General features: G+C 40.8%; 1 protein-coding gene and 1 long non-coding RNA gene across 2 annotated transcripts in view; one reads left to right on the forward strand and one right to left on the reverse strand.

Moving 5' to 3' along the window:
* Positions 1–6,370, reverse strand: part of LOC118423884 (reversion-inducing cysteine-rich protein with Kazal motifs-like) — a 28,236-nt gene extending 21,866 nt beyond the window's left edge. The window contains 7 exon segments of the mRNA XM_035832198.1: positions 230–263; positions 726–776; positions 1,431–1,516; positions 2,184–2,220; positions 3,230–3,304; positions 4,649–4,710; positions 6,155–6,370. Coding sequence (XP_035688091.1) covers positions 230–263; positions 726–776; positions 1,431–1,516; positions 2,184–2,220; positions 3,230–3,304; positions 4,649–4,710; positions 6,155–6,227 — 418 coding nt within the window. The 5' untranslated portion in view covers positions 6,228–6,370.
* Positions 6,371–13,596: 7,226 nt separating this feature from the next.
* Positions 13,597–14,683, forward strand: LOC118423899. The gene is made up of 2 exons (XR_004832132.1): positions 13,597–13,795; positions 14,575–14,683. It is a non-coding gene; the product is annotated as an uncharacterized LOC118423899 (long non-coding RNA).
* Positions 14,684–14,890: the final 207 nt, after the last annotated feature.

Consider the following 14,890-nt stretch of genomic DNA (forward strand, 5'->3'; position numbering starts at 1 on the left):
ACACACTCCTATGCACACACACACACACATACACGCACACACAATTTTCCATACAGTAAAATGATACATTTTACTCCAAGTTATACAAATTCTTATATCAACTATCCACCAGTTATACTATCCTAACTTTGCACTTAACGCTGTTAAGCAACTTAAATGCCACTGTATTGTCCTGTTATAATACTATCATTGTCTGATTGATGTGTGGAAAGCAGATGGTATGACTTACTTTCATTTCTTTCAATACAGCTATGTAGAGCAGGCTGGAAAAATACAACAAAAACACACAAATATAAAATGATCCATTCCTAACACATCTTCAATACACAAAATGAAATCCAGAAAGATTTTACATGTCAGAATATTAATGTACACAGGCATAATCTTTGAGGATTTTTTCACAGTGTAGGGGGCATGTTACTCTTAGTGCAGCAACGCCACATGGCAAATCATGCATGTTTGAGCATTATTGGGGGCATCCTCCACGCAATTTTTTACTCACGACTCTCTGAAACATCATTTCCTCTATTTTGAGGGCCAAATTTTATGAAATAAAGCAAACATGTCATGTCTTAAAACAAACCACAGCATAGGGGATACAAATCACAGCATAGTGGCCAAAATCACTGTTTACATAGGGAATGCAAATCACAGCATAATGGCCCCCTACTCTGGCAATTACCCTGAACATTAATGTTTCAACACGACAAGCAGATGAAACCTACCTCCAGATCTCTACGACAGGATATTGCACTGATGTCACTGCTAGTACTCGCCTGTACAGAGGGAAAATATGATGGTAAGTAACATCATAAATAGGGATCAGGCAGCAAATAGATGCTGTGACTAGAGCTGTGTACCTATAGTAAACAAATTTTAGGTACAGGTACGCGAGTTAAGGTACAGGTCCAGACCTGAACCTGTACCTGAACTACTTGTTCAAGTAAAAGTCGATCTTCAATCAGAATAGAAGCATGTTTGAACCAATAAAAACGTTTTTATTATGGCATGATGCAACAAAGATTTGACCCTTACAAAAGTGTTGTTTTTCCCTCAATCGGGCTCAGAGACTGCTTCAGAGGTAATTTCACAGTAATTAATATTTTTATCTGCAAAGTGGCCATCCTCTGACCTGTTATCCTGCCTGGCTTGCAATAATTAGATACAGGTCCAGTACTTACCTATACACCAGTGTTCCGGTATTTTGTACCTGTACCTAATTGATTGTACCGGTACTGTATCAGTACCCGGTACACAGCCCTTGCTGTGACCTAAACCTGAAAACATTGAGAGACACGCCTGTGGTATCCAGCAGCTTATTGGGACACATTTGATTTGTGGCTTCAGAGCGCCGCCTGGGCTACAACCGTAGGGGCGCTGGTGTAAATGGGACTGTAGCGTAACACAGGTACATGTTAGTTGAGACTTACCTCTAAGCAGGCAGTTTTGCACAGGTCTGACACAGTCAGGTCACAGCAGGCATGGCCTACCCACTCCCCACCTGACTCAGGCTCTCCTACAACAGGAAAGGTACACAGACTGTCAGAACTCACACAAGTCGTATCATGGGACTCACACAAGTCCTTTCATGGGACTCACACACGTCTTATCATGGGAGTGATAGGACTCACACAAGTCGTATCATGGGCATGATGGGACTCACACACGTCTTATCATGGGAGTGATAGGACTCACACAAGTCGTATCATGGGCATGATGGGACTCACACAAGTCGTATCATGGGACTCACACAAGTCCTATCATGGGACTCACACAAGTCTTATCATGGGACTCACACAAGTCCTATCATGGGACTCTGTAAGTCTTACATCATAGTGGGACTTACACCTTATATAGAGAGAGCAACATTGTAATTGAATTTAAGATAGAGGTATATAGTACAGTTACCAGGACTCAGGATACTTTTGTTGGTTACCTGCGACACTGCAAGTTGTCAGAAATGTTTTATCCATATTATTATTATTATTAACTTCGAAAAACCCTCTACAAAATACCCAAGCTGTTATTTCTGCAAGAGCTTGGGTATACTATTACTAGGTAGTCTTAAAAAGACTGTATTGATGCATATTTTGACCAGAAATCTATAATTGTCCGTGTGGTAAAAATTATTTAGGTAGGTATTTTGAGTCCTGTTTTCTTCTAGGAATTCAAAGCCAACTTACCAAGCACAGAGGTATTGACACACTGCCAGAACCCAACCTGAAAGTACACAACGCAAATGAACCACACATGGGTAAACAACGTACGGGGCTAATTTTCGGCATTCCAGCTTTCACGTGTAGCGGCATGTCCGTCGCACCGCCGTTGGTGCGTCAGAGCGTAAAACAATGAACAAAAGTTCCGTAACGCTAGTGTGGGCATGATGACATAATTAGTTCTTGAGGATGTAGCTTGCCACATGACATATACCACCTGCCATTTAAGAAACTTCAAAGTAATACTGTAAATGCATTTAAGTTCGTGGGGATTTAATTTCGCGGTAGCGGGAAAAAGGACTTTTAGCGGTGGATTTCATTTTGCGGTAACAACATAGACTGCAGTCTAATACTATAATAGAAAAATGATCGCGGTGGTTTTAAGTTCGCGGTGAAGTGGTCACCGCGAAAACCGCAAACATTAATCCACCACGAACATTTCTGCATTTACAGTATGAAGGTTAAATGTGAATAGTTGAATGAAATTGAAAAGGCCTCAATAATTGAAATTTGGTCGGTCCTCAGATATAATAAAAATTAATGGAGTAGGTAGGTGAAAATGAAATGTTTACAAAAAAAGGATTCTGTAATTCTCTACAGAAGCTTTTGTATCATAAAATCATGGGGATAAAATTTGAACACAAATGGTCACATAACCAAACATTTAACGGAATTTAATGTCAGCAAAGCCGAATTACATATTACATACAAAGTTACCACCTCTCTTCAGAATTTGAAACTGAAATTCTATTACTACTTAAATCTTTAAACATATAATTTTTAACAAAGGTTTCATCATGAGAATGTCAAGAATCGAATATTATGTGTAATATTGTATACTAGTGTAGTGTGCCCATGCATACGCAGCCATGCACATTCTAAGTGCACTGGTGCACCTAGTTGAAAATAAGCTGCACAACTCCAATTTGGAGTGCACAAAAGTTCATTATGCACCCAGTTTGTCCAGCTCTGAAATTGTTGTATATGTGAGAAGAGTAAGAGAATTTTCTTACCAGTTCACTACGACAATATCTGGGTAATGTCATGACATGCTGTATTCTGGTGTCATGGTCGATTTCTGCTGCCATCTGTGAAAAAACATATACAGTATTACATACATACATACATACATACAGTCAAACCTGCCCAAAACAACCACCCGGGGGACCGGAAAAAATCGGTCAATTTGGACAGGTGGTCGCTGAGAAGAGTATCGACTCAAAACATGCCCGATGCAAAGTATAAATGGTTTCCGTTGTGTTTAATGCCAAATAGCAAGCACACTGCACGCACGCAAAGAAGCGAGGTCTTTAATGTCAAATACAACACGCACACTGTAAACTGTAAATTTAACCCCAAAATCCGACGCAAACTGGCCGATTTCAGCATAAAATCGCGCTAGTTATCATAAAAAATCGATGAAAACCTCAATTTTGAAAATGATGCGGTCGTCATGGGTCCAAATTTGGGCCGGTCGCGGTCGCATTGGCCAGGTGGTCGTTGAGAAAAGGTCGCTTAATGCTTACGTCAATGGGAAAATAAATCGGGACCGAGAAAAAGCGGTCGAAATGGCCAGGTGGTCGCTGAGAAGAGGTGGTCGCTCGGGCAGGTTTGACTGTATACATGTGAATCATGCTGTAAATAAACCATTCATTTCTTAAAGTTAACCAGGGTTGGACAAGTTTTCTAAAATTCACTTGTCCTATCAAACTGACATATAACTTATAACAATTGCTACCTAAATGTATCTTTAGATTTTAAAACTAAAATTCTACACTATGGATAACTTCAGTAATACAAGGTTTTATCATTCTTCTGGCACCTTGAATATACGCTGTGCACGTAACCCTTCACAACTATAGGTGCACACGCACTCACTGATCAGTCAAAGATTATGTGCAAAGCTTCAATTTGGGGTGCACAATTGTGCATATACACACATTATTTTGAGCCCTGCAGTTACAATATACTACCTGCCTGTTTGCTTTGTTAATATTTATAGGCCTGTGCAGGCTTTTACAGGAAATACCGCTGTGGATTTTGGCACTAAATTTCTGACTGAACTCTTCCAAAATCAACACGCTCAAGGTTTACACTATCTCGACTAAGAAATATTGGTCAGAGGATTTCCCATTTATCTATCCCTGACAACATTATTGCAATCTCATATGAAGCATAAATACTTCATTTTTCATGTATTTTTCTTCCATTTTTTTCCAACATAGGTTTTCGAAATTCAATTCTGTATCATGCAGAGGTTTCTTGTTGATTTTGGAAGCATGCAAGATTTTAAAAATCTTATCAATGCTAATTTCATTCAATCATTTAAAGCCGATTGTAGGAAAAAGACTGGTGTGTTAGAAAAAGTGGACAAGTTCATGAACATAATTTTCCTCCCTTCGTCTGCTTGCAGATAAAGGGGGCATACGTACCTGTTCGCAGGCAGCACGGCATGATGGGTACTCCCGCGCCTGATAGCAGCATCGGTACGTGTCTGTACAACAACAACAACAATAACAACAGGGTTAGACAATGCAAATGGGGAAAGGACCCCAAATAGAGAGAGATAGTGTTACACTTATAAATGGTTTTTGTGTAATCTCTTCTAAGTTCTTAACAATTTTGTAACTTGCAAAAGATGAATTCACAAGGTTCAGACACAATGCATATAACTTTATAGTACACTAACAGTTTTATTAGGTATTTATGCATGTTACATTTTTACAATTTAAACGAGGACCTAGTGAAGAAGACCTTGATTTATGTAATTACAGTGTTACCAGGAGAAAAGAGAAGAAAATAGACATGTACCATAAATTTGAGTTTTCTCCGTTCTGGATGTGTTCAAGATTGGTGCAGAAGGGGTGAACACTATTTATTCATCTGCACACGTTTTTGCATTATGCTTTGCATACATTTTTTTGTAATCTTCGCATATCCCTTTGTGCATTTCTGTTTCTATATTTTTGCACAAAATTTGTACGTTACCTTGTAAGCGTTTCGCATTCATTTGTCGTTAAATTCGTACAAATTTTCACACAAAAAATTGTACGTCAATCTGTGCTTATCCAGCACCCCTTTGAAGAGGACAGTTCGTGTTTTTCTTTTTCTTTTCTTTTCCTTTTTTTCACAAAAATTGTGCGTTTCCACGTAATGTTTCGCATTCAATTGTTGTGAAATCTGTATGGATTTTTCAAAAACAGTACATAAATCTATGCTTATCAGGCACCCATTCAAATGACGGTGTGTGGGTGGATTTGTTTTATTTTTTTTGCACAAAAATTGGTAGTTACGTTTCCATGTAGCATTTTGCATTCGTCGTGAAGTCCGTATGAATTTTCAAACAAAACTTTAACGTAAATCTGTGCTTAAATCTGGCACCCCTTCAGACGACAGTTGGTGTTTGTGTGAGAGAGAGACAGGCCTGTCAGTTTACACAATCCAGGCGCCTGCCATCTCCGAGCAGATGTCAGAAATCATAAAACGTCGTATTACCGCTTTCTCCTAGTTTCTCTGCTAACCTGACTTTTCTAATATGTACACATGGTTATTAGAGAACAATCTATGCTGATAGATAGAACTGATTAATTAGGATTTTAAGAGACAAACGTTGCGAATCTTCCAAACCTCGACATCTGTTTAGGAGACAAGACTGACAAGGCTGCGCCTAACGTAACCCAATACTTGAGCCGGAAACGTCAACGTTTCAAGCACAAATAACATTCTTTCCAACAGAATTCAGCTCTACAACACGTCTAGAAACGTATGAATCGGATGTAAAGCGTTAGAATTGTAGAATCGTACCACAAACAGAGCTAAATCTAACGTTTTCTCTCTGTAAACAAACTTAGGGATAGGGGACACAAAATGGCGGTGGCGGCTGCTAGCGCAGCGCCCGTCTCTAACTTAGAATAGCATAAAAACAACAAATCTCTTGCCTTGTGCCGCAGTCAGGACCGAGAGAAGAACCACAGCAAGCGACAGGACGATCATGTCGCGGGAGAGAGCCATCTCGGTTGTTGTGAAGGCATGACTGAGGTACAAAACTGGCCTGTGCTTGAAGAAGCCCTTCCCCGTACAAAACCCACGTTGTGTTTTCAGGCTCCTGTCAACTGCTAAATACTCGGCTGTTCCACCCACCCCCGCCGTGCAGCAAGGTCAGTACGCATCCCCAAGCAGATGTAGGAGCGATTTAAAGCTCTTCCGAACTTATTTACGTCTTTCTTATAGTATTTCTTTCATTTCTGAACCTCACATGAAAACGCGGAACGATAGGAAAGCATACACAATGCGAGCAAACTAGGCCGGACCTCACATCTGCTTGGAGATGACGCCGATCCACCCACCCCCGCTGCGCCGCAAGGTCAGGCATGGGATATTCCGCACGGGAGAGTCCACTTCATGGAAAGGGGAACCGTTTCATTTGCAAGCGTTATACATAAATGTATCTGTAAGCGAAACATTTCTTTGAAGGTTTTCATTCATTCTTTTATGAAGAAAATCTAAACGACAGAGTTGCTTTTTCAAACAAGCCCTGCTGTGCTGAGAAAAACGTGTTTTAGGCTCTGGGTGGTAAGTGGGTATGAACACAATGGATGATCAGCGAACGTGTTAGGTGGGCGGAGTTTACACCCTCTCAGCCTTGTGTTAATTGTCACGCTAATTCGCTCAACAGTGTTTGACAATAGGACTGATTAGCCTAATCTCCAAACAGATCATAGAAGGGGTGGAGAGATAGCAATATTTTTTGTGGGCCGTTCTGTGACAAATACTTAGACTCAGTTAGAATTAGACTAGCTCTAGCTAGAGTTACAGCTAAACACACTGACTTGTGAATGACATCCGCGGGCATATCAATTTTTGTCCTTTTTCGGAAACGAAAACTATGATATAAAAGACACCAAAATACGAAAAAGAGAGTCGTAGGCGTGATTTGTGTTTATTTCTTTCCTACTAATCCTAGGGATACATTTATCTTTTACTGTTCGCTTCCTAAAAACAGCCCGACCGGGCCCCGGTTTGTAAATGTGACCCTAGCGCTAGCATAAGTCTGGCTTCTATACTTTCGAAGCAGAGGTTAGGTTCCGGCTGTTTTTTCTTCTTTTTACGTTTTTACGGGGCTTTCTATTTTGTACTGTTTTCTTGACGCCCTTCCGCGAGACATCAAGAAACAGTTGAAAATATCACAAGCACGATAAAAACGCCTGAAGAACGTCAAAAACAAAAACAAGTGACCGTAGGTAACACACTTTGTGACGTAAGTATAGTATGTCAGCTGTGTTGTTTTCAGTGGTGTGTGACATTGTGTTTATTATTCATCAACAACCATACTGTTACATTCCTCTGATAAAACAACCATTGGCCCGCGGCATCAGATGTTGCCGTAAATTTACCATAGATATGTGATAATTATGATTATGACACCACGAACGAACATTTGTTCAATCACATCTGTAATTTCCGCCGCGTCAGTTATAACGGATGATATTGACAGTCCCAAACATCGAATACGATGAACAAAAAGAACGAAACGAAACCCAAACTAGACAGGTAACATTTGCAAGCAAATACAGAATGTTACCTTCACATGGTCTAGCCTAGCATTTCTACCAGGAAGGGTAAACTGAAATAGTTGCAGATGTTGACACATGATAAGACAAGAAGGTACAAATAAATGTTGATAATTTTTTATCTGTAACGTTATGCATCTTGAATAATGAACACAACGTCTAATATTGTTCCACACAGGGTTTCTCATCATCATCTCATCTCAGTCCCATAGCTACAAGCCACAGTGCAGTCTGTCTGTCCACAAAGGTTCTCCATTTCTGACGGTCGTCAACAGGGTTTACTCGACGACATTTAGCGTGGGGAAGACGGCCGTCTGTGGGAGGGTCAGGGCCTAGGATTTTTTTCGGCTTGGGGGAGGGCCAGGGAGAAATTACTTGGCTTGCGGGGAGAGAGCCATGGAAAAATATAGATAAAAGTGGTTTCCTTTAACAATATGTATTCAAATGTTAAAAAAATAAAGCTTTGAATCACTCGGGAAATTCATAATCTCTGACTTGGTGCAGAACGCGAGCTGCGAAGTTCAGTTGATTACATAAGAATAAGTTAAATTTTGCGCTTTCCGTCATTGTTGACGGACAAACTCGGCTTGTAAGTATAGACAAATTTTGCAAAAATCTCTAGAAATCAGCGGATGTTTGCATACGGTGCTGACTTAGATGATAATTCCTAACGCCCGCCGGCGGCGAGGGAGAGGCGAAAAGCAACTGGTCGAACCCAGTCGGCGCCCCTCCCCCTACTGGTCTGGTCATGCAGTCGCGTCGTGCTAGCGCCGATATTTTTGTTGTCATTTTCCCGGCCCTGATTAACTGTCAGTCATTGCTACCATAGCAGTAAAAAAAAACCTCAAAATATGTGAATTTAAATGTGTAAGGTACTTTCAAAATGGTATCCGGTAAACCGATCGGACCTCACATGCTTGCGTTCTATATGGGGGCGGGGCCCTACATGAAACGTAACAAATAGGTTTGCTTTTGATTCTTTAATTAACTGCTTATAGAATATGGACCGAATCTACCGGTGTCATACATGTTGCACCAAATGTAGGCTGACCGTCTATTAAGATGTCGAAGATATTTCCTAAAAGGTAGGCAGATTTTCTTGGTGTTGGCGGTGGTGTTTTTTTCGTAATGATTTTCTTAGTCGGACCGTCGCAAACAGTGCATTCAGCCCGTTTCCCCGTGAAAACATCAGCTAGATTGTATTGTGCTAGATACAGCCTCACGTGAGACAAGAAGTACACACAGTCACATTTTTATTGTCAAAAGGAAGCCAAAATATTATAGAATTGAATTCTCGTTTCTGTCTTCTTGAATTAGACTAACTTTGAAGAGAGCAAAATTAAAACAAGCCTACCAAGTTACGGCACACTGTCTAGCGTAGCACAAAATCGGAAGGTACATTCACAAAAACGTCTCACAGAGTTTGCCGCTTGTACTACGCAGCGCGAAGGGTTCTCCTCAGCATGCTCAGTCACACTTTTACGTTTTCTATAATATACCCAGTGTGAAATCGAAGGCTACACAATCCTATTTATGTCGCAGTAAGGCCACGTTGATTTGATTATATGGATGACATCCGCGCTCGCACCAATTTTCGGCCATTTCCAAAAAAAAAAAAAGTTTTCGACCACACAATAAATTGTGCAAAGCAGCTGTAAAATGAGCACAAATATTCCGTAGATTGAAGAAAAAGTATCAGAAAACAGATAACTAGTGCCATATATAGAATGCCAAAATGAATCTAAAGTCAAAGAATAAGTTGTGAAAGGACGGAAAGAAAAAAATCTATTGTTGGTTGGGGGAGGTACCAGTACAGAGAATTCAGGTCCAGAGGGTCATGGTATACCATACTAAGTGTGTTTAGTCCTATGTTCAACCTTCCTGGCCACTTTGATTTCATACTGAAAGCAACTTTTTTTTTTGGCCAAACTTTTTTTTTTATTCGCTCGCTCGCATCAGTTTTGGTGTTCCCGGAGGATGTCATCCATATAATCAAATCAACATGGCCTAAGAGCGCGGCGCGATCGCCGTCTAGTGGTTACCAACTACTGTAAATCGCACAAATTCATAGAAACAGCTGGTTAGCGTAATCGCTAAGATTGCCACAAATCTATTATATTCGTTCACGTCACGCAGTTGACGGATACTCTCAGAGCTGAAATTGACATGGCTACCCCTGCACACTCCATGTAATCTTCACAGTACGCAGCTCTTCTCCGCTATATGCTTCCTCTGCTATATGCTTCCTGTCAATCTGTGTAAATTCATTCATATTTGAACGGCTCGATCATTTTTTTCAGAGTCCGCAATTCACATTTCATAAATTTCCTTTAATTTTTAGCAAACAATTTTGATTTACGTTTGATGTACGTAGTTTGTTTATGCCCTCATTATCAATACGTGCCGCCCGGCACACTTCGAACCCGTCCGCCTGTCAATCATGCAAACTTCAAGGGGTTAGGTTTCTGCTACACTAAACTTTCGCGTTGACTTTGTGCCTGGGGTTTTGTGCTGTGTCGGCCACTCTCACCGTGTATAAAGCTGTAACGGTTAAGTAGATTAATTGTAATTCACCCAGACTTCGTTTCCGTGCTCCACTTGCTTGCTGGGGACCAACGCAGCGCTGTGGTAACTTACATGATGAACAACAAGGTGAACGGAATGACTGTGACTTAAGATGGGGCGGGCGTTCCACGCTGCAGTTAATCGTGTTTGTTCAAGGTCAGTTTAATAGCGAAATAAACTCATCAAGTCCATCGTTTTTGTTTCACATACCTTTATGTCTCAGGCGTAAAACTTTGAGTTTGCATGACGATCGTTATGCATGTTTTGTTTATGTAACCGCCGGCAACACGCAGTGACCTTGCGTCTAACGTAGTCATGTGTTTCTTTTTTCTCAAAATGTTTTTTTTTACTCAAAAATCGGTTAACTAGAACCGTGACACCATTCCGTGTTTCATTTGGACGACAGCTCTATGCATGAACTTGAGTAAACGTTCCTATTCAGTACTGTGGATAAAAACGAACAGGTCTCGCTACATTTTTATGATTATATGTCAGTTAGGCCATGTTGATTTGATTATATGGATGACATCCTCTGGGAACTCCATAACTGATGCGAGCGAGCGAATAAAAAAAAAGTTTGGCCAAAAAAAAGAGTTGCCTCCAGTATGAGATCAAAGTGGCCAGGAAGGTTTCACATAGGACTAAACACACATAGTACGGTATACCAACAGTAAGGTGTAGGGACCAGTACATTATACGGGTGCAAGACATTTTTTTTTCTTCTTGGACCAATCCGATAAAAAAAACAGACCTGGAAAAAAATCAGAGGAACAGGTTTCGCCAATTACAAAATGGATACACGATGTCGGCAGGCATTTGGGGTCTTACCGGGGGCCAAGAAGACAACAAGAGGAAGTCAAGTAGAGTTTATAGTCAATTGTACCAAGTTTCTACAGTCAAAGGTACAGAGACAGTTAGCCTTTATTACTTGGAGATGGGATTTTTAAATGCCATTGGGAGTCCAATAATCCACCAAACAGATTCCTTTGTAGCAAAACTGACCAATTACCATTGTTTTGAGTATTGCCAGTTCTCAAGTTTCCACAGACAATCAGGTCCAGGTTCAGATCCGGACCTGAAAATGATCCTCTTGACCTGAACGGGACCTGAATTTTCTGTACTGGTACCTCCCCCTACCAACAGTAGATTTTTTTATTTCTGTCCTTTCACATCTTATTCTTTGACTTTAGATTTATTTTGGCATTCTATGACATTAGACTATGATTAGTTATCTGTTTTTTGATACTTTTTTTTCAATCTACAGAATATTTGTGCTCATTTCACAGCTGCTTTGCACAATTTAATGTGTGGTCGAAAACTTTTTTTTTTTGGAAAACGGCCGAAAATTGGTGCGAGCGCGGATGTCATCCATATAATCAAATCAACATGGCCCATAGCTTGGAAACATGGGCGTCCACTTTCGACAGAAATCTGGAATCGTTTCAAATTCCGTGGATTGACAGAACAATCTACTTCACAACTGAACGAAAATTGTCAAATTTCATGTACAAACTACTACATAGGATTCTGCCATGCAATAATAATCTCTACAAATGGAAGATAATAGACTCTCCTCTCTGCAACATTTGTAAGGTGACAGAGAATGAGGAACATATGTTCTTTAGTTGCGCCAGATTAGAAAACTTTTGGGAAAGAGTATCTAGACTTCTATATGTGATCAAGACAAATAGTAACATTAACAATTTTGAAACATGCATCCTTGGAATTCCGAGAAAGGTACACAACTCAAAAGCAGGGAACCATATACTAGCTATAGCGTTGTACTCTATATTCAAATCATGGGTGTTATACAAAGATAAGAAATGTTTCAGTAACACAAATTGTTTTACATTATTCTATAGAAACTTGAATAGTTACAGAAAGTAATTTATCAGAATCTAGAGCTGGACAAAAATGGGGAGAAATAATCCCTTTAGTAATGTAATTATATCATTGTACAATATGTAAATACCGAATTTGTATACCTGTAAATAAAGTTCATGGATTGGACCATGAAAAGTTTAAAAAAAAACATGGCCTTACTTATAATGTCAGGAAACATCCAAAGAAATCCCCACGTTACCACATACACGTAGCGTTACCACAGTTATTGGCCTGTCTGAGAAAATTGCACTAGTGCTAACGTTAGTAGTTATTCTCTCTGAGTGCGTTTGTTCACCAAATTATCGCGCGGAGCACGCAACTCAACCTCGGCTTTTACAGAATCGTGAAAACACCAGTGGAATCAAAAGACGAGTGCTGGCGCACTACACACCGTGTGTGTTCTCGATTCTACGTAACTCAAACACAACGCGCGGCGGCCGCCGCCGCCGCCGCCCCGACTCAATCTGAACAATGTTTGGATGGCTCATGGTAAAACTGGCTTGTGCAGGTTGCAAAACCTATAGCTTAGACAAAATCAAGGAAAGTATCGAAACAAATACTTAGAACTGACCTAGACCGAGACACATTTTGATACTTTGGGGGCATTAAATTTCATTCTGCCTACGCTCAATTTCATCATCTACCTTCCCGTTTTGAATTTGATTGCAAAGGGTGCCGATATTCGGCAAAATAAAGTCAAAGCTCTGTGAATTTCTTGATCTCTTATTACTTCTTGGCAAAATGAATTCCACAAATCATTCAGAGGACGGCTTCTGGCTCAATTCAGGCCGTCTAAAGCAAGATGAAGTCATCATTTGACGGGCGGACACTTCCGTGTTGCGTAGCAGCGGTCGTTGACCTCGTTCGAACACCATGTTCCATATCTCCCTGGCGGGTTCCATAGCTACCGGTCGTTGACCTCGGGTCCTTGGAACGTAGTTCTAGCGTTCTATTGGGGCTCGAAAGTTCGATTTTGTGTTAATATTGCTAGTTTTTTCACCCTTTTTTGCCCCATAAAATCATTTTTTGGTATCTTTAGGGGACCAAATGACCAAGGTGCAGTGTCTTATGTGCAGACCTACCAGCTTGCTGAATTACGAGATATTCCAAGGTCTAGTTTCGGAGATATTCCTGTTTTTTATTTGTGCGGAAAAGAAGAAGAAGAAGAAGAAACAAAGCAAAAACAGTATGTACCTTCTGTGAAGGTAACATAATGGATCCAAATACGAGCGATCGCGCTGACGTCACGGTTACGTCACGTGACGTCATGGTAGGCAAAAAGCTGCTGGTGGGCGAGGAGGGCTGGCTGAACCCTCCTCGCCCACCAGTTGCGCGCGGGAAACGCAAACATGCCGACCAGTTGTTGTGCGCTGAATTGTACTAACAGGAAGGATAAAGGCAGTAGAAAGAAGTTTTTTAGAATCCCTGCGGAACCAGGACGAAGGGCTGCATGGCTTAGAGCCTTAAAAAGGTCAGATTTTGAGCAGGGAAAGAAAAACCCGACCGCGGCGTGGACACCACGAGGCCACGAGAGAGTGTGCAGCGACCATTTCATCTCAGGTTTGTGATCTATATGTTTTATATTTTGTTGTTGTCCCCCTTGCATAAATACATTTTTCGTGATGTAATAGTGTACTTTTCGTTACACATCTGCGGAAAGCTTAAGTAAGTTTTGTCGCTGATTCATGCCATATCAAGGATAGTGAATATTAATGTTACATGTATCAAAGTTTTACAGCGCGTCCACGTGGGAGGGGGGGTCTGACTTATAAATAGTGGTAAAGTATCTGGGATGGACGTATACATATATAGTATACCAGAAGTATAACGTACATCACTTAACTGATTGACGAAGACATCTACAAATGTTTTAAAATGTCTTTAAAATCATCTACATCTACATGGGAATACCCCCAGATGGCCCCTACTGGAGCATATTGTGTGGGGAGGCCCCCAGCGGGTAGACCTCCACCTTGGTCCGGACCATTGTGGGATAGTGCAGGGGAAAGAAAGAACCAGACTGTGGAGTTTGATCCACTCACACCGGGATGATCCCCTACTCTTTTCGATAAGTGTGGTGGGTTCTTTCAGTTTAACATGCCGAGGTGTGTAGCCGAAGCCAGGTACTCATTTTTCACCTTAGTGAAGTGAGGAAATAGGTGTAAAGTATGGTTTAAGTACCTTTCCCAAGGGCACAACAACAAAGTGACCTATCAGGGATTCCAACTCATACTTATCTTTGGATTATGAGTCCTACACCCTAACTACAAGACCAATTGCCACCTCATTTTAAAATCATGTTTATAATACTGACAAGTTCTTTGCTTCTTGCATTGCAGGGAACCCTTCTAAAGACCCTGCAGATCCAGATTACGTCCCAAGCTTGTTTAACCTCCCAACCTCAGCAAGTTGCAATCGTTCAAGAAACCCAGTTGCCAAGAAAGATCGGTAGGTAACATTGGGGTTTTCAATGTTTCTTTATTGAAATTTGATTTACTGCTCATGCTGTTCATGCAGGCAGGCTGTTCATGCCTGTGTGAAACATTGCTATACTCTACCTCCTTGCCTGAGAAGATGACCATGGAAAGTTTACCAAGGATTCAGTTAAATCTCACAAAGATCCCTGTAGTTACTCATGTTAGAGTTTACACCTAG

This window comes from Branchiostoma floridae, chromosome 10 (assembly GCF_000003815.2).
Source record: "Branchiostoma floridae strain S238N-H82 chromosome 10, Bfl_VNyyK, whole genome shotgun sequence".
Taxonomy (NCBI): Eukaryota; Metazoa; Chordata; class Leptocardii; order Amphioxiformes; family Branchiostomatidae; genus Branchiostoma; species Branchiostoma floridae.